Source organism: Hyperoodon ampullatus (genome assembly GCF_949752795.1).
Source record: "Hyperoodon ampullatus genome assembly, chromosome: 6".
NCBI lineage: Eukaryota > Metazoa > Chordata > Mammalia > Artiodactyla > Ziphiidae > Hyperoodon > Hyperoodon ampullatus.
Genome location: NC_136919.1, coordinates 25001398 through 25024142, shown reverse-complemented (window position 1 = coordinate 25024142; position 22745 = coordinate 25001398). Strand labels below are relative to the sequence as shown.

At 52.2% G+C, this 22745-nt stretch overlaps 1 protein-coding gene across 1 annotated transcript in view; it reads left to right on the top strand.

Moving 5' to 3' along the window:
- Positions 1–20771, top strand: part of TBC1D2 (TBC1 domain family member 2) — a gene marked incomplete at its 5' end in the record, with an annotated part of 42463 nt that extends 21692 nt beyond the window's left edge. The window contains 8 exons of the mRNA XM_079706302.1: positions 2505–2900; positions 6895–7005; positions 8694–8881; positions 9977–10453; positions 16064–16184; positions 18524–18709; positions 19487–19608; positions 20458–20771. Of these exons, the coding sequence (XP_079562428.1) occupies positions 2505–2900; positions 6895–7005; positions 8694–8881; positions 9977–10453; positions 16064–16184; positions 18524–18709; positions 19487–19608; positions 20458–20665 (1809 nt within the window). The 3' untranslated portion in view covers positions 20666–20771. The remainder of the gene's footprint in view (positions 1–2504; positions 2901–6894; positions 7006–8693; positions 8882–9976; positions 10454–16063; positions 16185–18523; positions 18710–19486; positions 19609–20457) is intronic.
- Between the last annotated feature and the right edge of the window lie 1974 nt (positions 20772–22745).

Below are 22745 nucleotides of genomic sequence, written 5' to 3'. Positions count from 1 at the left end.
TAACTACACATCATGAAGAAGTGAAGGGTCTTAGGATTGGAGTTGGGAGCCTTCTGTTCTAGCTGCAGTTTTCCCACTCACGGGGATCCACCAGGTCCCTTTAGTCCTCTCTTCTCCTTTCTTGAGCTTTAGTCTCCCCACGTGACAGTGGGGTGACTGAACCAGGTGGTGTCCCAGGGCCATCCAGGTTTTCCGAATCCATGATCCATTCCCACTCCTCACTTTACACTTCCTGCTCTGGCTCCATCCCTCTCCCAGGTTCCTTTCTTCCTGTCTTATTCTGGTGCAGGGGTCCTGGGGTGGGAGGACAGCCTCCCGGGCTGGTGTCTTGGTCTTGTATTTGGAGAGCCAGATGTGGGAAGGGAGAGACAGCTGATGTAGTGAAATGGACTTCAGAGTTGACTCTCCCAAAGTTGGCAGACAGATACCCCCCCTGATTCTGAGGCTAGGGCAGGTCTGAGCAGTGGCATGTACTGGTTATTTCACCGGGCAGTTACCCCGGGTAATCTCCAAATCTCAGCTGACTCAGAAAATGGTCTAGGCTTCTCAGTTATCCTGCAGCCACAGGAATGTTGATCTAGGTCAGTACCGCCCTAGGAAGCTGACTTCTAAATCCCTGACATGCCAGTTTGGTTTGCAGCCACCCGCCCCTCCCCACCTTCCTGCAGGACGCACAGCTCCGTACCTGTTCCTTCATCCCATCGAGGCTTTGCTCAAGCTGTTGGCTCAGCCTCGTCTGGAAAGCCCTCCCAACCCTCAGCTCCCACTTTCTGCCCTTGTCTCCCACCTGCTGTTTGACCGTCACTGGCCCTCCTCGTTCTTCAGGATCAGTTTAAACCGCTCCACCTTTCTGTAGAATGTGCTGGTCTTCCCCCGCCTCCGCCCCAGGCAGAAGTCATCGCCTGCTGCCCTGAGTCCCCACAAACAAACTTGCTTCCCCCCTCACGGTAAATCATTCCGTGACAGTGGTTCACCTTTGCTCCCACCAGCCTTCGTGGTCCTTGAGTGTGGGAACTGTGACTGGTCCCTCTCTGGGTCCCAGGGGCTGGCACTGAATGAGTGCTTGATAAAGGTTAGATAGATGGATAGAAGAGAGAGAACCAGAGAAGGGACAGTCACTAGTACCAAGGTTTCGGAAGGTGTATGCTAATTTGGTCTTATCGTTAGCTTCTGAAATGAAGTCATGATTTTGGGCAGTTCTCCAAAATGGAATTGTTCTTAGCCTATTCAGCCAATCATTTATTTAAATACTTTGGCATGCATACAGTTAATGTGTGTCCAGGAAACCATGCTTTTCCAGATGAGACTGGCGTGGAGCACAGCAGTGTGAGCTAAAGGCCGTAACTGCCAGGTCTGCGGTTCACGTGGGACTGGCTGCTGGGCTGCCTGGCTTCTGATATTCTGATCCTGGTCCTGAATGAATTCACATCCCTGCTTTGGAGCAGGACAGGTCCCTGAATGCTGGGGAGGTTGGAAGCTTGAAGGCACAGGGAGCCGAACCTTGAATTTGCACATGAATCGGCCGCCCCTGCCAAGGAATAAATCGAAGCCCGTTGCTTCTGAACTCCCAGGCACTTCTTGGCACCAGCCTTGCAGGCATCGTTGGATGGGCTGAGGCATGGGCACAGGCGGACTGAATGAAGCCCTGGGTGTGTGGCGAGGCGTGAGGATTGCCAGTTTCTTTTCTCTCTAATGCCGCCTCAGCTTGATTGGTAGTGACTGCTTGAATGCCGTGTTCAGAAGGGTTCTGAGGCCTCAGCTAGCCTTTAGCGGGAGAGAGTACTGAGGTTGATGAGTGATGTCTGCCTCAGCGGTGAGAAGGAAGAGCCATGCCCACGTGCCACACCACTGCCACCCCTCCTTTCGTTACCAACCGAGCACAGGATGCTCAGTGTCTGGATGATTTGGAGTTAAATTCCACTCTGCTGGGCCTCAGTTTGTTCATTTCTGAAACAGACATATAGTAGTTGGGGAATGGGCAGAAGCCTCAAAGTACTGTGGCCTAAAACAAACTGGAAGTTTATTTCTCTCTGACATTGAAGAATCCAGAGTGAAGTGTGCAGCTCCGAGCTGGTGGGGCGACTGTGCCATCCTCAACATGCAGCTTCTGCTTGTGAGCCCAGCCTGGCTGCTCCAGTTCCTGCCATTTCCCAGCCAGGAGGAAAGGGAACTGGGCCAGGGGAGCACGTGCGCAGTGGTTTGGAAGGCATGACCCAGAAGCTGCCCACAGCATTTCTCATATCCCATTTGGGCACAGTAGTCACTTGGCCACACCTAGCTATGAGCTTGGCTGGGAAATGTAGTCCTTTGCTGGGGAACCATGTGTCCAACTAAAACTCTTCTAAGTAGAAAAAGAGCATGTGGGTGCTGGTCAGTGATGCCCTAGGGGATGTTGCCCGCCACCTCTCAGGGCTCTTAGGAGAACTGATGACAGCCTCTGCCTCACCTCTGGCACGTAACAGGCCTTCCCCGAGTTCACCGGACTCTTCCCTTTCCCTGTGCAGGAGCTGGTGAAGATCCTGCACAAGGCGCTGGAGGCTGCCCAGCAGGAGAAGAGGGTGTCCAGTGCGTACCTGGCAGCAGCTGAGGACAAGGACCGGCTGGAGCTGGTGCGGCACAAAGTGAGGCAGATCGCGGAGCTGGGCAGGCGGGTGGAGGCCCTGGAACAGGAGCGGGAGAGCCTGGTGCAGACGGCGAGCCTGCGGGAACAGCAGGTGCAGGAGTTGCGGCAGCACGTGCAGCTGCTCCTGGACAAGAACCAGGCTAAGCAGCAGGTCATCCGGAAACTCTCTGAGAAGGTCACCCAGGACTTCATGCATCCCCCCAACCAGCCCCCTGCGCCCCCAGATGCAGCTGACAGGGACCTCCTGAGCCAACAGGAAAAGGTGGAGCACCTGAAGGTAGGGGCCCCTCCCTCCAGGCCCTGGGGCCTTGGGGGAAGGCACTGCTCTTGACCCCAAGGGTTTTCTGGACAGAGCTGGGATGACCCTTAATACTGGAGTATTCACATCTGAAACAGACATTGATAGAAATGTTGCTACACGCTTCCTCACTTTCTTAACCAGAAGGCCCAATGCAATTTGACCTTTTCATGACATCCTAGGCTGAAAAGTGAAGGTATCTCTACATTATCAAAGTAGAGATGAAAGAGCCCGAGATGGAGTCAGAACTCCTAAGCACTCTGGGGCCTGACCTGCTCAGCCTCCTTTAGCGCCACGCTGATGCTCTCAGGAGCCCCCGAGGTGCCCGGCAGCCCTCCCCAGCGGTTCTGCACACGCGTAGTGACCTGTGGCTGGCTGTAACTTGCTCGTGATAATGACAACAATCGCTACTCCTACTTACAGAGTGTTTACCGTGTGGTAGGCACTGTCCTAAGTGCTTTACTTTCATCACTTCATTTAGTCCTCGCACCAGCCTGGTGAGGTAGCCGCTTATGTGCTCCCCACTTTACAGATGAGAATGCCAGGGCTGAGAAAGGTGAAGTAACTTGCCCAGGACCGTGTGCAGAGGAAGTGGGGGGACTGGAACTGGGTTGCAGCTCACCTCTCTGACTAGTCTTGTCTGCTCTGCTGCCTTTCAGCCTCTGTGGCCCTTCCAGCCACCACCATCATCCCGGCCTCACCCTTGCCCAGGGTGTGGCTCTCACCCGGGAAAGGCCACCCCATCCCGCAGGGACCAGTTGCAACACGGGGCAGGAACTTTATTTTAAGTGTGATACCTGCCGTGGGCTGCAGCCTTCTCTCTGGAGGGTGGTGACAGGAGCTGGGGATAGGTGCGCCCAGTACCCACCGTCCCTACAGGCAGCCACATAGCCCCAGTCGGTCCTTCCCCAGCCCTCGCACCCACAGCCACAAGAGTATACATCGGATTACCACGGAAATCCTGTGCTGCTGTATCAAAGAACTGCTGTCGGACGGGGTAAGAGGGGGAAAGGAAGAAAGAGAGAAATCCGGGAGCTTTTGAGAGACCAGTGGGCGGTGTGGTATAGTGGCCACTCCCCAAGCTCTGAAGTCAGGCAGACTTCCTCTTGCTAGCTGTATGACCTTGGGCAAGTTATCTCACCTTTATATAACATGGCCTAACCAGTCCTACAAACAGAGTTGTTAGAAGGGGAAAGGAAGATGACATGAAACCCAGTTTCCCTTCCCTTTCTTTCAGCATGAAAAAACATATAACCAGTCTCTGAACCTTTTCCCTTGTTTTGTCTAAAATCAGAGATTCTTTTGAGTGCAAAATGAAAACAAAACCTTTCGAATGCAGATGAAGCTAGGTTGTTAGAAAGCTGTGAGTCCCTGACAAAGCAGTGAAAATTGCTTCCGTGAGATTGCTTTCCTACCCTGCTCTGCCCCGCTAAGTGTCTTCTTTCTGTGCCCATCCTGCTGGAATCCACTGTTGAAGACCCAGTAGAGCAGCATGGGGGTCAAAGAGATAGACTCGCTGGGTGCCTCCAGACCGTCTCAGAGAGTTGCCCAGAAGTATGGACTCACCTAAATGACTGAGCGTGCCCCTGAGTTTGCATGTTCAGGAATGTAATTTATCAGTGAGCCCAGATATGAAGAGATTCTGGGTACAATTCACATCAACCATGCTTACATTTACGGCTGCTCCTCAGAGGTTGTTAGAAAGCTATCAGTCCTGCAGCTGACACCTTGGAGCTGTTTTCTGCTAGAAGGAGTTGCATATACTAGACTCCCTTATTTTTTAGCCTTTAGGTCTCTGATCTAGAAAAAAATAGAAGACCCATCAAAACTCCACTGTCTTTAAGTTTTGGGACAGAGCATGTTCACATTTCCTGCTTGCCCTTGTGGTTAAGGACACTCAACGTTAAGGAAATGCCCCCTTGTTGTTGAAACTGTCAGTGTGAGGACAGAATCACTGACTCCTTGAACATCCGAGCCGGAAAGACTCAGAGATCTAGTCTGCCCCCTCATTTTCTGGCATGGTCGGCCGAGTCCTGCAGAGGGGAAAGGACTGGTCCAGGGTCGCACACTACAAGCAGCAGGGTTACAGCCTGACCCCAGGTGTCCCCATGTCCAATCCACTGCCTTCCCCACTAGCACAAGGGCTAGTCCACACGGCACTTCCCAAAGATGATTCCCGGGTCCCTGGTCCCTGTGAAAGCAGGAGGGCAAACTCTCTTCTTCCCTGTCCCCTTTCTCCAGTTGTGTTTTCCTCCTTTGCCTCACTGGTGACAGTCACGTGGCTTTTCTCTTCTCAGAGCTCTCTCTTTTTCCTCCCTACAGTTCTGAGCCAAGAAGAACACTCACAGTAGGGCAATGAGTGAACGGGAAGGCACTGCCCATATGCCACCCCACCCAGGCCCACGGCTGCTCTGAGGGGCGCTTGTACCTGCCCTCCTTGTCCGGGCTGCAAGCAGGGTGCCCTGTGCGACACATCCAAAGCCTTGGAGAGCCCCTGGACGTGAATTGGAGCTTCTGAGCTGGGAGGGATCTTGGCCAGAATGAAGAGGGTCAACACGGCATATGAGCTGTACACAATTGACCCATCCCTGATATTGAAGTGCCATGGGCGAGGTGTGCTATTCTTAATTTCCTGATAAATCAGGGCCTATCCGAAGTCGTACCCGCAATAGTCTCTCATACTCATCGACAGGCCAGTACATTTTCTTGAGTGAGAGAGAAAGGGATTGAGTTTCCGTTAGTAAATGCCCTGGAATTGCTAGGTATCACTGTGAGCATGTGTTGTCCATTGTTCCCACAGTATCCATCCAGTCAGAATAAAGATTGAGAGCCATGGCTGCAGCTGCGGCTACTCCTTTCAGGCTCCTGCTTGACCCTCCCCAGTGCATGGCCAGCTTCTCCTTGCATGCCCCAGCAGGAAGATCATACTCCCTCCCCTGGACAGCTTGCAAAAGGAAAACTCTAGGCTCAGATATAAACATTACAGCTTGATTCATAATAGAAACAAACCGGGGACTTCCATGGTGGTCCAGTGGTTAAGACTCCACGCTTCCACTGCAGGGAGCATGGGTTCAATCAGGGAACTAAGAGCCCGCATGCCACATGGGGCAGCCCCCCCCAAAAAAAAACAAACAAAAACACTCAGGGCTCAAACTAAAAAAGCAACAGGAGAAGGATTATATCTAAATTATGGTAAATTCACCTAATAGAATAGTCATCAGACAATTAAAAATGATCATTGGGAAGCTTCTGTAGCAACATAGAAAAGTATTTACAAAGTGACACTAAGTAAAACATTTTCACCCAAAATTGTTCAGTATGATCACCAATATGTGACAAAATATTTTTATTTAAAAAACAAACACTAGGGCTTCCCTGGTGGCGCAGTGGTTGAGAGTCCGCCTGCCGATGCAGGGGACGCGGGTTCGTGCCCCGGTCTGGGAGGATCCCACGTGCCGCGGAGCGGCTGGGCCCGTGAGCCATGGCTGCTGAGCCTGGGCGTCCGGAGCCTGTGCTCTGTAACGGGAGTGGCCACAGCAGTGGGAGGCCCGCGTACCACCAAAAAAAAAAAAAAAAAAAAAAAAAACACTACTTGAATGTTTGCTCTGTTTTGGTCCTTGTATTTAGTGTGCACATTACGTCACTTAGTCAGCAGCTGCCAAGTGGGGTAGTTGGTATTCGCTCCTTTTACAGATGAGGAAGGAGAGGGTCAGATTGATTCAGTGAGGCCTCCCAGCCAGGAAGTCAGAGCCAGGACTTGAAGTCCAGGCTAATGCTCTCTCTCCACCATGTCATGCTGGCATCAAGATGAGAGAAGGGGGCTATCACTATTATTTTTTTTCTTCCAGACTTCCTTTTCTGTTGCCATTATTGGAAATTTCTAAAGGAAGAAAGTGTTGACAGCTCTTCTGAGAGAGAGGACCAGGGAGATGTTTCTGGTGCAGCTCATTAAATGCTTTGCTCTCTTCTCCAGGATGACATGGAAGCATACCGGACCCAGAACCGCTTTCTCAACTCCGAGATCCACCAGGTCACAAAGATCTGGAGAAAGGTGGCTGAGAAGGAGAAGGCCCTCCTGATGAAGGTGAGGTGTGGGAGCCCTGTCCTGGCCCTCTCTGACCCCAGCCACCCTTCCAGTCCTCTCACTGCTGTCTCACTCTCTCCTCATGACCTGACTGCTCTCCCTCTGGACCGTGCCCTTCATGAGCTGTCTTCCACATATCAGGGATCTGTGCCCTGCTGACTGCCGCTTCTGATCACAGAGGTGAGGGGAAGAGGCAGGCAGCCACTGCTGTCCCACCTCCCCACGTTGCTGCAAGCCCCCACCCCCTAAAGTAACTGCCAGGGGATTTAAAGGGCCTTCCCCCTCTTTGTATTTCTCTTTTTCCCCTTTTGGGAGCCAGGTATTAACTCTACATTCCAAAACCACCACAAATATGGGGGAAATTAGAAAGTGACCACGCATGCCCAGGGAAAAGCTCAGTAAAAGACCCAAGAGGAGCTTAAGTTTATACCTCAGGCTGATCCTGGGCACAGAGACAGCCTACAATAGTCAAAACCAAAAACCAAAACAGCAAACCCTAGATAAGAAGAAGTATCTGATTTCCAGAGTTAACACTGGCATTTTTAATTATATAATAGCTAGTTATTTTACCAGCAAAAGCGGGTTTATTCGGGACCAACCAGAGGAATTACAATTTGGGATACTTGAACTATGGTGAACCACAGGCAGATTCAGGGAACAAGGAAGGGGAACTTGCTTTTTATAGGGAAAAGGAAGGGGCTATGATAACCAAAAAGTCCATTGGAGGAAACTAGGTGTCCCACGTATGGAGGCTTCTCATTGGCTGGATTGCTACAGTCCCTGATTGGCTGAGATGTCTTGGCGTGGAGAGAAGTTTTCCTGCTCCTGCTGGATAGTAGAGGCAGCTTCTTGTCAGAGACGTAGGTGAACATCTCTTCCTATTTGGAGAAATTAATGATGCCTGTGGCAGGGCCTGAGAGGTCCCCATACAGGCCTGACCGGACTTCTTTTTTAGCTGAGCTTTCTTTAATTAATTCCACCCCACCTTATTAGGTTCAAATGTCCAGTTTTCAACAAAATATCACAAAGCATACAAAGAAACAGGAAGATATGGGGGTAGGCAGGTAGGGAATGTGCAGTGTGTGTCCCACGAGGTGGGAGAGAGGTGGTGTGTTGGAGAAATGGAAAAAGCCCACGTGGTGGCAGAAGGCACAAGGGCAGTGTCCAGAGCTCCATGTCCATCCATCCCCTGGGCACTGCTCAGGTATACCCCCTACAGAGAGCTTGTTCTGCACCAAGTGCCCTGGAAGGGCTTTGTATACATTGGCTCATCTAGAGTCACATATAAGAATTCTGAGGCAGACTCTGTATTATCCCTGTTGTTCAGATGAAGAAGTTAAAGCACAGAGAGGTTAAGTAACTTGCCGTAGATCACCCAGCCTGCAGTAACTGATCTAGGATGCGACTGCAGGCAATGCAAGAGCCTATGCTGCTGCCCACCTCTCCCCTCATTTTTCTGAGTCCAGCCCCAGCCCTGGGCCTGGTTCTCTTGCCTGGAGCCCTGTCTGCCTTGCTGTAAACTCTGGGATTCAGGACTCCTCTCCTTTCCTTTCTATGAATGGCTGGGGTGGGGGGATGGGAGATGAGAGCTGGAAGAAGGGCTGGACTGCCTAAAGCTGTTCAGGCCTCAGGCCTCTGGCCCAAGCCCAACCAGGTGGCCTGACCAGCCCCACCCCTCCCTCCCACAGTGTGCCTACCTCCAAGCCAAGAACTGCCAGGTGGAAAGCAAGTACCTGGCGGGGCTGCGGAGGCTGCAGGAGGCCATGGGGGTCGAGGCAGGCGAGTGCTCGGAGCTACTGAGGCAGCTCATCCAGGAGGCGCTGCAGTGGGAAGCCAGCGAGGCCTCAGCTGACAGCGTTGTGCTGAGCCCCATCAGGTGAGCCCAGAGCAGGGCTGGGTCTTCATGACCTGGGGGCCGCCAGCCACCCTGCTGCCAGTTGCTGCGGACCGTGTGTGAGCCCTGCACACGCTTACCTCCTTGTACCTCCAGATTAGTGATCATGTGGTTGAAATGAGCCCCATTTTACAGCTGAGAGGCACCGCAGGCTCAGAGGAGGCAGCCCCTTGCCCAAGGCCACACAGCATATTAGTGCATCTGACATGGGCCTGCCTCCAGAGTTCTGTTTTTTCCACTTCCCCACGCTGCCTCCCAGGGGTGTTTGTCAGAGATGGGAGGAGGGGAGACAAGCCAGCTGCCTCCTTTGAGCCAAGCCTTTGCTGAGCGCAGTGGACCTGGGCAGATAAATATACGGAAGGGGCTGTGGCTGGGGTCAAAGGTCCCTAGAGGCTGGATGGTCGGTCCAGTGGCCAGAGCCCAGGCTTTGGAGCCAGACTTGGCTTTCTCACTGTGTAACCTTGGACAAGTCACTTTACCTTTCTGAGCCTCATATTCAGCCTCCATAAGATGCGGGCTAAGATCCCTGCTTTGCAGGATCATGAGGATTAAATGAGATAGCACAGGCAGAGCACATAATAGGGGCCAATAAATGTTGACTCTATGAAAGGCCATCTGAATGGGTCCCCAGCTCTCCTGTTTCTGCTTGTTGTTGGTACTTCCTGTTCCCCATCTGTCCTTGGGCTTACTGGCTGTGGAAGTGGGGTTCTGTAATGGCAGTAGAGGACTTCTTGGGCCTAAGGCTTCATGGAGTAATAAGAGGGTCCTTTATATTTACACAGAATGAATGAGCAAATATCTTTTCAGCACTTGCCACGTACCAGGCACTGTCTAGCCCCCTAGCAATTTACATCAGAGGATCTCATTGGATCTTCATTAGGCAGAGCAAGGAGTTCCTATACCCATTGTACAGAGCAAACTGAGGTTCAGAGCACTGAAGTGACCTGCCCAGAGTTACATGGCCAACCTGCAGTGAAGCGCAGGCAGGCTTCCTGCCCAGGGTCCACCCTCTCCCCGCTGCCCCTTATCTGGGGAAGGGCCTTGCAAGGTGTCGCTGACCCAGGCTTTTGCTGGCAGCGAGTATGACGAGTACGGCTTCCTGACAGTACCCGACTATGAGGTGGAAGACCTGAGGCTGCTGGCCAAGATCCAGGCGCTGGAAGTGCACTCCCACCACCTGCTGGCCCACGAGGCCGTGGAGCAGCCGTTGCGGGAACGCTGGGCTGCCCTGGGCGAGCTGGCCCCCTCGGCGGAGATCAAGCAGCTGCTGCGGGCAGGCGTGCCCCGCGAGCACCGCCCGCGCGTCTGGAAATGGCTGGTCCGCCTCCGTGTCCAGCACCTGCAGGGCCCCGGCCGCTACCAGGAGCTACTGAGCCGGGGCCAGGCCTGCAAGCACCCCGCCGCACGCCAGATCGAGCTGGACCTGAACCGGACCTTCCCCAGCAACAAGCATTTCGCCTGTCCCGCCTCCAGCTTCCCTGACAGGCTCCGCCGGGTACTGCTGGCTTTCTCCTGGCAGAACCCCACCATCGGCTACTGCCAGGGCCTAAACAGGTAAGCCACACAGCCCCCGTGAGGGCACAGCCTCTGCCTTCCAGGGTACCTCTCTGTCTCTCTGGAGCCTCCCAAGAAGCCAGAGAGGTCAACCCAGGAGGCTTGGTCCCCACCATGTGAATGAGGACAAGCAGGTGAAAGGACGTGTTCAAGACAGATTTGGGCCAGAGCCCCAGGCTCCTCGTCCTGTGCCCTCTCCTGTGATTTGTCCTCAGGGTGGTGCCACTTCCATAGATAGCACGTGAGCAGGCCCACTGGGGTTGTATAGCCCACAGCCAGCTCACGTATTGCATGACTGCCTGGGTCAGGGATCATTGCTTTAAACAAAATCCACTCAGAGGAGCCCAAGGAAAAGAGAATTTGTAAATGTTACAGAGGAAGCTCCCAAAAGCCAGAAAAAGGAAATAGAACTAGGGACCAGATAGATGGTCTTTGGAAGCCAAGGCAACCGCTCTGTCTAGCAGGGCCATAGCACAGCACAACGCCAGGGGGCGCCATTCATGCCATATACCAGGGGGACGCTGTCCCCTGAGATTGTGCAGCCCTCTGTGGGCTGCGTGGTCTCTGGCCTCTGTCATAATACATGGCTGCTTCCTTCTCTCTCAGCAGACCAGCCTCACTGTCTGTCATTCCTTGGACATTTAGAGCCCATCAGGGCTGTCAGAACAGAGTCCTCAGCCCCTAAGTCAAGCCTTTCAGCAATCCACTTGTCGATACCCTCATGTCTCAGGCCTAAATTCCCAAAGGAAGGAATCTGGCCCAGCCTGGATTAATTTCTACTTCTGGTTCAACAGCAGGAGACAAGGGATGGGAGCTGGGGGTGGGGTGGGGTGACTTGGTAGGGCTGCCCCCGCCAGTACTTTGGAGAACTCTCGTGGCTGCCCCCAGTTATCTCGATAGAGGTGACATAATCTCAAATATTTCCCAAAGCAAGTTTCGGTTCAACTTTATTTTATTTTATTTCATTCATTTATTTTTTAATACTTTATTTTATTATTTTATTTTTTTAACATCTTTATTGGAGTATAATTGCTTTACAACCGTGTGTTAGTTTCTGCTGTACAACAAAGTGAATCAGCTATACATATACATAGATCCCCATATCCCCTCCCTCTTGCATCTCCCTCCCACGCTCCCTATCCCACGCCTCAACTTAATTTAAACACATATATACTCAAGCAAATTTTACATAAGTCATTCTGCTCTTTTTTTCAGGCAGTGTGTGACATTTACTGAACACAGAATAAATATTCAGTGTCCCTACTCAAATTTGAATGGTTCCCAAGGACAGATATTTTTGATACTTTTTTTCCAGCTTAAGTTGGGTGAAATTGAGCATATACATGTACCATTACTGGGAATTCAGAGTTAAGCCCAAACAGTAATGCCTCTCAGTCTAAGCCTCCTTGGAAAACATGTTCAGATTTCATGCTGCTCTAAACGTCCGCTACAGGAGATATCCATAGAAATTCATTCATTCATTCATTCATTCATTCATTTAACAGCTGAGCAGAAGCCTGCACACTTCTCATCTGTTTGAACATGTTAAAATCCAGAAGGCACAAAACTTTTGAATCCTCTTTTTAAGATTAGAGTTGAAAGGAGCTAGAAGCTCTGAGACTGTATGAATAATTTGTACATTTCATGCAAAGGTCAGGTAGGAGCTAAGATGTAATGAGGGCCTCCTGCATGCCAGGTACTTACATACCTGATGTCATCTAATCCTCAGGAAAACCCTGTGAGGTGGGCGTTGGTGCCCACCATTGCTAGGTGAGATAAGAGAGGGTCTGAGAAGCTAAGGAACCTGCCTGGGCCTCACCATGCATGGGCTGCTAACCCTGGTCTCCGGACCCCAGACCTGGTTCTTCCTACCGTCTGCCCTCACTCAGAATGGGAGCTGTAGCAGAGAGTGTGCTGAGGGCACTCAGAAACCTTTTTTCCTGATCAAATATAACCTTTTTTGAGAGCAGGAATGGAGTTAGCCACATATGGGCTTTGGAGTCTATCTATACTGAAGGAGCAGGGGGAAGATCCCAAAGCAGGAGGGGATCTTAAGGTAAGCCATGTAGAAAGGAAAGAAGCCTCTCCCTGTGTGGAAAGAGGCAGCACCAAAAGTTGCTGAGGGGTATATAGGAACAGCTGAGACCAAAACCAGAGGTATTTTTTACTTCTTCCTTTGAATGCTATAGTTATTGGCATTTAGGCAGGTATTCATACTATTGCTTTAAATAGAAGATTATTTGTAATGGAGCCTGTGGAGAGTGCATTGTATTCTTTCAAAGGCCCTTCTGCAGCCCCTTTCACTTTTCTGGGTGCTGCCATCTAGTGGCGGCTATTAGAGCTGCACGTGTGGTTTCTCGAGGACAGAACCTGCTTTTATGCAAAAAAACCCAGCCTTTTTAGAGGGAGACAGATATCATAGTAATGATTTAATGCTAATTCAGAGCAAAATTTTAAAATCCATTTCTCTCTAAAATATAAGTGGAGCGATTTAAAGTAGTTTTTCCTTTCCCACATCACCCTCCTTTGCAGACCTACTTGGGCCTGAATGTCTTCAGCTGGAGTCTGGCTGTAGCCCTGAGCAGTTGCTAGGACCCTAGTGAGTGCCAGCAGCCTCTCATCACTGACCTTTTTTTTTTCATGGGTTTTAAGTGTACAACTCAATGATCTGGAGTAAATTCACAGAGTTGCACAGCCATCACCACAATCCAATTTTAGAACATTTCCATCACCCCTAAAAGACACCTTGCGCCAATTTGCAGTCACTCTCGATTCCCACCCCCAGCCCTGAACAACCACATATCTACTTTCTGTATCTATGAGTGTGCTTGTTGTGGACATTTCATATACCAATCATAAAGTATGTGGTCATTTGCATCAAGCTTCTTCCACTTAGCATGTTCTTGAGGTTCATTCAGGTTGTAGCATGTGTTTTGTTCTTTTTTTTTACCAAGCAGCATTCCATTGCATGGATGTGCCATACTTGGATTATCCACTAACCAGTTGATGGATATTTGGATTGTTTCTACCTTTTGGCTATTATGAATAATGCCATGAACATTCCTGGACAAGTCTTTGTGTGGATGTGGATTTTCCTTTCTCTTGGGTGCATCCTTTTTGACAGAGATTCAATTTCCACTCTCTAAATGCACCATGCACCATAAAGTATGTAAATCTTCTTCTTCTTCTTCTTCTTTTTTTTTTTTTTTTTTTTGGTTATAAGAATGCTGCCACAGATATTCTTGTGTTTGTGCTATTATTTCTGTAGCATTAAAACACACCCAAAAAGTGAAAAAGTCATGAGGAATACACATCTAAAATTTTCACTAGCCCTAACAAATTTCCAAACACCAACAGGTAAGGCCCATAGAGAGGAAGGGGGACCTGCCAAGGAGTCAGGAAAGGGGTGGCCGGTACATGTCAGGGGCGGAAAGCAGAGGCTGGCTTGAGGGTGAGGCAGCTTCCCAGATCTGTCCTTCAGGAGTTAAGCCCGAAGACTGAGGCACAGGCCAAGGAACCTCCTTGTGACTGTAAATGAGAACCTATGGCCTGGGCATCCTCAGGGAGACCAATCTTTGAGAGGCTAAGAGCAATATGATTTGGAATCAGGGCTCATGGAAATAAAAACGAGGTCCTTTGACCTCCTCCACCAGAGGGGTCCTGAGTATCCCACCAAGCATATTGAGAGCATTCCTGGATTCAGAGCTCGTGTCATACCCTTGCCCCTAGTGGCATTATTAGGACTCTCAAAAACAGTGGTGTCCATTCCCAAAGGCCCTGGGCCTTGCTTAGGGCCTTCCATGGGTGAAATCTTAGCAGGATTAAACCTCCTTTTCTGACACAAAAGCTTTATCCTACTGGTTCAGGATTGTGTGCAAAAATTAAAAATAGTATAAATCACTGAACATTATCAACAGGCTCACACATCAAATCACTGACCTTTTAATGTGAGCAGAAATCGAAGCTAATTCTGATACCCACTCCTGGACTGAGAACAGTGGAATGAGGTAGGATAGAGAGAACAGGCTGGACTTTGGGAGTCCTCTGCCACCAACTGATTGTGTGACCTTGAACAAGTCACTGTTGCTCTCTGGGCCTCGATTTTCCTGTCTCTGCAATGACCAGGGATAACCAGCAGAAAGTAGCCGCCTGGAGCCTTATCTTGTGAGTTTCTGAGGCAGCCTCCAGACTCAGTGGGAAAGAGTACCATGATCAATTAGTTATGTCTGCCCTGGGCATAGACAAAGAGAGTGGTGGCTGGTGTATCCCATTTGCTCTCTCTGAGCTAAATAATCTCTGTAGGCCTTCCCACTTTCCCATCTCTGAGAGGCCAAAGCCTACTATTTCCAGGAGACCCGTAACTGTTCTCTCCATCCACTCAGCTAAACTCAGGAGGGTCTGTACAAATACTTCAGCCGGAGTGGAGAGAAATACCTCCCCAATCCACTAGGGAGAGAAAAAGGATTTCTTTTTTTCTTTTCAGGAACGCTGTTTATTTAAAAAAAAGTGTAAACCTCAGAAGATGTTGGAGGTCATGAATCCAACCTAGTAAGAGCCCAGAGAAGCATGAATATCTAGACAATGAAACGTGCTCTTTAAGTCCATTGAGAGTGTGAGGCTGCCCCGTGCTGAAAGCAGTACCTCCCTAAGGGTGTTCAGCAGGTGCACCGTGCACAGCCCCACTAGGCAGCCCTGTATTAGTCACATGGGGCTTTGTTGACATGAGATTTCTAAGAGGCTTTGTTAAGATATGTATATCATAAGCCTCTAAAAAGGGGCTAGAGTATGCAGTGTTCTCCAACATCTTTGAATATGGGACCATGTGCTCACCTAGCATCTTGAGAGACCAGTACATTTTGGGAAATGTATTCTTGGATTCACCCTGGACAAGACCTGCCAGGGAAGGTGGGGGAAGGAGAGAAAACAGTGCTTCCTCCAGGCAGACATCCCTGCTCAGCACTGTGGGTTGTCTTCTTTCTTATCCACGATCTCATTAGAGCCTCATGATAACTTTAGGGGAGAGGGGAAGCAAAGGAGAAAAAGAATTCTGCGTACTGAGCACCTGGTACATGCCAGACAGTGAGCAAGATGCTGTATGTCTGTCTTCTCAATGCCTCACAGCCCTGGGAGGTGGATACTGTGAACCCCACTTGACAGGTCATAAAAGTGAGGCTCAGAGAGGTTAGCACACTTGCCAAGGTCTCAAAGCCCATGAATATTAAGATGAGGATAGCTAACCTTTATAAAGCGCGCTCACTACGTGTTAAGCACTGTGCTGGACCTTTAACATGTATTTACTCTTCCTCCTTACAACAGTCCTGTGACTATTATGAGGCTGAAGCTCAGAGAAGTTAAGTAACTTGCCCACGGTCACCCAGCAAGGAAGCAACAAGACTCCAGGGGCCCTGCTCTAAGATGATCCCAGTTGCTCTGGAAATCCCCTAGGTAGTCCTCTTCGAAAGCATGTTCATCTTGCCCCAGTTTCCGGGAACACCAGCCTGGTTAGAGAGTGGGGTTGGGCAGGACATCCCCCAGGGAGTCACCCCTGCCATGGGCTGCCTGGTTGTGACTTCTTTGGGTCACTCCAGGCCTCCTTCCCTCCCACTCCAGACTGGCGGCCATCGCTCTGCTGGTCCTGGAGGAGGAGGAGAGTGCCTTCTGGTGTCTGGTGGCCATTGTGGAGACCATCATGCCAGCTGATTACTACAGCAAGACGCTCTTGGCATCCCAGGTGAGCAGGGCAGGGAGGGGACTTGAGGGCCATGCAGGTTGGTGCCCCTGAATTGTTCCTACAAGTCAGTGAATCTTGGAAAAGTCAGGAATCTCTCAGGCCTCCATTTCTCCCTCTGTACAGTGGGCCAATAACCCTTCTCTGGGACTGCTGCGATGTTCCAGTCAGCTGATGGCCTTGAGAATTGCTGGGGCCCTGCCCACATGACGGACTGTTGTTATTCCAGTGGGGACATTACATCATTAGAAACAGTGGATATCCTATGGAGGGGAGGAGGAGAAAATCTAGTGTCACTAGATTTTGACTGGTGTTTGCCAGTCAAGAATTTCAAAACAGAGGTCAGGTAGGGTGGAAGTTGGGACTGGGAGGATGGGAGGTGACAGTGACGCTTCACATACACGCATCATCACCTACTGAGAAATACAGCTGCCTCCATCATCTCATGACCCCCTCCACTGCCCTCTGAGCACAGAGCAGCCCTGGAGTCAGGTGGAGCTGGGTTCAGAGCCAGCCCTTCAGAAACCAGCCGTGTGGCCTTGGCAAGTGGCATCACTTCTGTAAACCTCAGGCTTGCCTGCTTTTGAATGGAAGTAACACTACTTACTGGGCTTGTTGAGAGGTGTAAATGCGAAACCATTTCAGACCTCCCACCTCCACCCTCCAGCCTCTCCCTCCTGGCCTCTTGTCCCATTCTTGCTGTATCAGTGCATCTGCTTTATGGAGAGACGCTACCCAGGGGGAACCGTCTCACTCCCCCCCCAAAACCTACCAAGCCATTACCTGCCCACCCATCCTGTCCTCCTTCCCTACTGCGAGCACCCAACTCTGTTTCCTCCTTCTGGGATGCCCACCTGGGAGGAGGGGTAAGGAGAGAGATCAGGGATGAAGATCAAGACTTAGGAGTCATCAGGAAATAAGTGGCGAATCAGATAATGATTGTGCTTTGCTGTGTGGCAGGGAGGCCCAACCTCATAGTGGCTTAAATGGGGGGTTATTTTTCTCAGATAATGAGAAAGCTGAAGGCTCCTTCCAGCTAACTGCTCTGCCATGTGACTTTCATCCTCCTGCTCATCACCTCGTGGTCACAAGATGGCTGCACCATCTCTGGCACTGTGGCCATGGTCTAGGCTGAAAGAAGCAGAGGGTGAAAGACAGGCACCGGCTCCCTTTCAGACAGCTTTCCCGACCCAGCAACTTCTGCTTACATCTTACTGGTCAGAATTGTGTCACATGGCACCTCTAGTTGCAAGGCAGGCTGGGAAATACACAAATATTTCACTTTACAAATATTTTATTTTCACTTTTTAACATCTCTGGAATTGAGGTGTGTTGTATAACCAATATACTATGGTGTTTTTGTTTTGTTTTGAGTACAGAAAATTTCAAATGCACAAAAAAATAGAGAAAGTGTAATGAACCTCCATGTATCCATTACCTAGTTTCAATAATTATCAACACAGGGTGGCCAGTACTGTTTTCACCTATACTCACACCCACTCCTCCTACTCTGATGACCTTGAAGTAAATCTCAGACATCATATCAGTTCATCCGTACATCCTTCAGTAGGTTCAAGTGGCATCTTAGATTCAGTGAGTTACCCTAGGTTTTGAGCTGGACTCTTGGCCTGCACAGCAGACCTGGAGTTCAGGGCAGGGAAGGAAGGGAGAGGGTGTTGGCCACAGCAAGAGCTAAGTCTGGAAGAAAACTTAAATGGAGGGAGAGGGCTGAGAAACCCACAGTTGCAAGAAAGAAAGAGCAAGATGAGCCTAAAACGGGCTTGTCACAGAAGTGGGGGCAGCCACAGAACAACTGTGTCCTGGGGCAGGGAAGGAGCCAGTGTGGTCAGTGACCAACCGGGTCCAGTGAAACAAGGACAGAGGCATGATGTGACCACACTAAGAGGTCATTAGCAGCTATCACCCCAGCAGCATCGCCCCCTGAGGTCAGGTGTGGCTCCCCCAACACCGGCCCCCAGGACCTTGCCGTGAGCATCTTGTGCATCAGGCCCAAAACAGGTGTAGGGAAGTGGCCGTGGTGTCAGCCGATAAAGCCTGGGGGACAAAGGAGCCAAAACCCCACTGGCCAAGAACTTACAGTCCACAGAGACCTCTGCATCAAAGCTCCAACCTGGGAGGCTGCCCGCCAGTGGAGCGACCTGTCTCCCCGCCAGGCTGGGCTCTAGCTCCTCCGGGCGCTCTGTGCCCCCAGGTGGGGCAGGACCCACTGGGAGCAGCCCGGGGCCGTGTGTTGACCAGCCGGGTGTGCAGGGGTGGACCGGACGGAGGCAGCCAGCCCCCTCCGCAGGGCAGCAGCTGACAGGCCCTCTCTCGGCTTGCAGGTGGACCAGCGAGTGCTGCAGGACCTCCTCTCGGAGAAGCTGCCCAAATTGATGGCCCACCTGGGGCAGCGCCGTGTGGACCTGTCCTTCGTCACCTTCAACTGGCTCCTCGTAGTCTTCGCAGACAGTCTCATCAGCAACATCCTCCTCCAGGTCTGGGACGCCTTCCTCTACGAGGGCACCAAGGTAGGGCACTGCGGGGGGGGGGGGGGTGAGCAGGAGGGTCCTGGGCAAGTCCCTGCATCCTCTGGGTCTCGATTCTTCCCCTGGACAGTGGGAGGACAGAGCCCACCTGTCAGGGCCATGGAGGACCTCTCCTGGGAGTGTGGCTTTGTAAACTCAAGTACTTTGCACCCCTGAGGGGAAGTGGTGCTTCTGCCTCTGAAGATGCATCCTAAAGTTGGGGGGATTCCCTTTCCCTGGAGAGGAGGCACATGCATGACCAGGAGGCGCATCCCTATTCTGTCCGTTGCCCCTCAGTCACCTGCCGTCTCTTCCTTCTGTTTGGACTGAGCCCCAGATTGGAAGGCTGGCACTTGGATCTGGTCCCAGCTCTGCCCCTTACCTCGCAAGGAGACCCTGGGCAGGCCCTCCCCTGACCTCCGCCCAGTTTCCCCGAGGTGGCTGACCTCACAGTTCACCAAGCACCCTCGGATCTGTCTCCATTCGATTCCTACTGGAGCCCCATGTAAAGACAGTGTTACCCGCCATTAGGTCCAACAGGGGCAATGCCTGGCCCAGGGTCCCAGGACAGTCCCCATCCCCAGATTCCAAGCTGTGTTCCCCCGTGGGGTTTCCAGTCTACCCCCCCTCGGCATTGCCCCGCACGTTTCCTCCAGGCCTTCAACCTCTGCAGCCTGTCCAGGGCCTTCCACAGCACCTGGGGGCATGGGTTCTGCTCCTGCTGGGAACTCCCTGCCCTGGCTCCCTGTGCCCGCCCTGAGCCCCCACTTTACCCCCCAGGTGGTGTTCCGCTATGCCTTGGCCATCTTCAAGTACAACGAGGAGGAGATCCTGAGGCTGCAGGATGGCCTGGAGATCTACCAGTACCTGCGCTTCTTCACCAAGACCATTTGCGACAACCGGTGAGAACGCACTCCTGGGCCACCCTGCCCCTCCACCGTGCCCACCCCACATGCATCCCCCCGGGACACAGAGCAGAGAGGGGGCTGGTGTTTCCAAAGGTAGGTTCATTAGCGATTCTGATCCTCCGTTGCAGCTTAGAAATCTTCAGAGACGTTCCAGTGCCTCGGGGTCTGTCTGCCCCCTTAACACAGCATGCAGGGCCTCCATGCTGTTTCATTTCTTGCCCACCTTCTCTTGCCCCCAACACCCATGCCCTATCATCCTGCCAAACAGAATTATTTGAGTTCCTAGGACAACCTCCATCTCTGGGCTTCTGGCCTTGCAGGTTCTTCTACTTAGAGTGCCTCCTTGCCACTTCCACCACCACCATCTTTGCCTGGCCTACCTGTACTCATTCTTCAAAACTCAGCTCACTGTCCCCTCCTCCATGAAGCCTTCCCTGACCAACTTTTCCTTTCTGGGTTAGAGCTCCCACAGTGCTAAGCTTCCTCTTGCCTCAGTACCTGTCAATTTGGGTGGAAATTGTCTTCTTTTTTTTTTTTTTTGCGGTACACAGGCCTCTCACTGCTGTGGCCTCTCCCGCTGCGGAGCACAGGCTCCGGACGTGCAGGCCCAGCGGCCATGGCCCATGGGCCCAGCCGCCCCATGGCATGCGGGATCCTCCCGGACCGGGGCACGAACCCGCGTCCCCTGCATCGGCAGGCGGACCCCCAACCACTGTGCCACCAGGGAAGCCCCTGTCTTCTTATTTACTGTTTCCTCCCTGGAAGGGGCCTCAGCTGCGTGAGCAGAATGAATGCAGGGGTGCCTGGGACACCCGGTGACTGTGGCTGTGCTCTCCCCCCCAGGAAGCTGATGAACATCGCCTTCAACGACATGAACCCCTTTCCTATGAAGCAGCTACGCCAGCTGCGGATGGCCCACCGGGAGCGGCTGGAGGCTGAGCTGCACGAGCTGGAGCAGCTCAAGGCCGAGTACTTGGAGACCCGGGCAGCCCAGGGCCCTGCAGTGCCCGAGGGTTGCACCAGCGAGGATGAGGGAGAGGCGGAGCCCTGACATGGCTACCTGCCCTCCCCAAAGCCCTTTCTCGCCCTTGGCTGTCAGACCCACAGGGGGACAGCCATGGAGCAGTGGTCTAGGCCCCGCTGAGCCCCATTACCATGTGACCCTGGGTGAGTCCCTTCCCCTCTCTGGGACTCAGTCTCCCCATTGGAACATTGGCTCCTGAAACCATTGGTTGGGTTATCGCCTCATGAGCACGCACCCAGGATACACCCCTTCTCACTTCCTCTGCAGAGCATTTTAGCACCCAGACAAGCAAGAGTGCTGTCTTTATAGGGTAACCTTGAACATTCTCTAAGTTTTGTCTGTGTATGACAGTGTAAATATTGAAAATAGTTCACAAGCTTTGGAACCTAAACGATTCTCAGTAACCAGTTGTTCCTGGGCGGGCCCAGGGCTCCAGAGTGTCCCACCACTAGGGCCTTCCCAGCCCAGGACGTCCCTGGCTGCTGTTTCTCAGCATCTCTGCAGGGCCGGTCCTGGTTCCTAGAGAAGCTGGGGCCGTGTGCAGTTAGGGCTTCCGTCTTTCTGGGCAATAGCGCCTCTCCAGTCCTGGTTGGGCCTTTGTTCCAGTTCTGACTCCCACCTTCCAAGGCCTGTATCCTGAGCCTTGCACTTGCCCTCACCTTTCTCCTCACAGCCCATCAGGGGGACGGGGGGGTGGGGAGGGTGTCCCCAGGGAAACCCCTGTCCACTACCAAGAGGAACTTGGTGTAGGGGCTGAAAGCACGGGGTTAGGTGCCCAACTTCTGATCTCCCACCACCAAATTCAGAGTCTGGGGCAAGAAAAGTCACCTCTTCGAAAACTGGGTGGTTGGGAGGGAGAGGAACAGGCGGTGAGACGGACAGAGCCTGCAGCCTGTTGCCAAGTCAGGGCTGGCTTGTGCAGAACTCAGCTCCAGTTCTTCTGGGCTCTTCCAGGCCCTTCCTCAGCAGACAGGCTTCCCCCATTCCCCTCAAGGCAGGGGGTTGAAGCTGCACAAGTGATTTCAGCAGCTCATTTCTCAGCAAAGCCTGTGCCTGTGCCGGGATAGCCTTGAGCTCAGCAATCTGTGATATGAAGGGCTGGGGTGGGGATTCTCACAGGGAGACCTCCTGCTCTGATCTGAGGCTCTTGTCAGGGCTTGGGTGGCCACACCCACTGCTGGGGACCAGTGACAGGCCCTTCTGTCACCCACTGGTGTGAACTTGAGGGAGGGGTTAGCGCACCAGACACCTGGTTCCCTCCCACCACTCCCCCCCAGCCCTGGGGTGGGGACCCTCAGGGTTCCTTTCCTCCCACATTTACGAAGGCTGCTGGGCAGCCCAGTTTCCTGTGAACACCCTACACCAGGGTTTGATGGCCTTTCTCATTTTTGCTAAACTTTTTCATCTGCTGAGGTCCTTTCACCACCAAACAGTAACTGTGAAGCATGATGGTGATCTGAGGGCAGCCTGGGGGGCATCCTGGCTACACCCCCAACAGGCTGTAACCCTCAGGGCCATCACCAAGGAGACAAGGGGTCCGGCCTCCTGGAACTCCAGGAGGATGAAAGATGACGCTGGTGCTGAGCCTGGTGCCTGGCACAGAGTCAAGTACAGCCTTGGGCACTGAGTACCCTTTCCATGAAGAAAATGTCACCAGGAGGGCCTTGAGGTCTAGAAAAGGCCCAAGGCTCCAGGAGAGACTAGGTCCAGCTGGTCCCTCTGATTCTAGCCTTAAAAATCAAATTCCCTCAGCAAAAATACAGCAAGCAATCCCAGCTCAGACCAGGGATGCTGGAGAGAGGGTACCCTCCTCTCCCCTCCCGCCTGCCACCCCCCTTCTCTCCCCTTCCTCTGCCCACCCCCAACCTCTCCCCTCTCCTCCTTCCCTCATCTCTCCCCTCCTCCCCTTGTCTTCCCCCTCCTCCATCTTTCCCACTCACACACCCAGGCAGAGGAGAAGCTCTGCCCAAAGCTGGGTATCTACCCCCCTCCTCCTCCCTCACTGGTACTCTGCAGCTGACCCAGCACTGGGTCACCTCTGGTTCCTACTTGGCTGCACCACAGAATCACCTGAGCGCTGGGTCCCACACTCAGCCTGTTGTAGGGC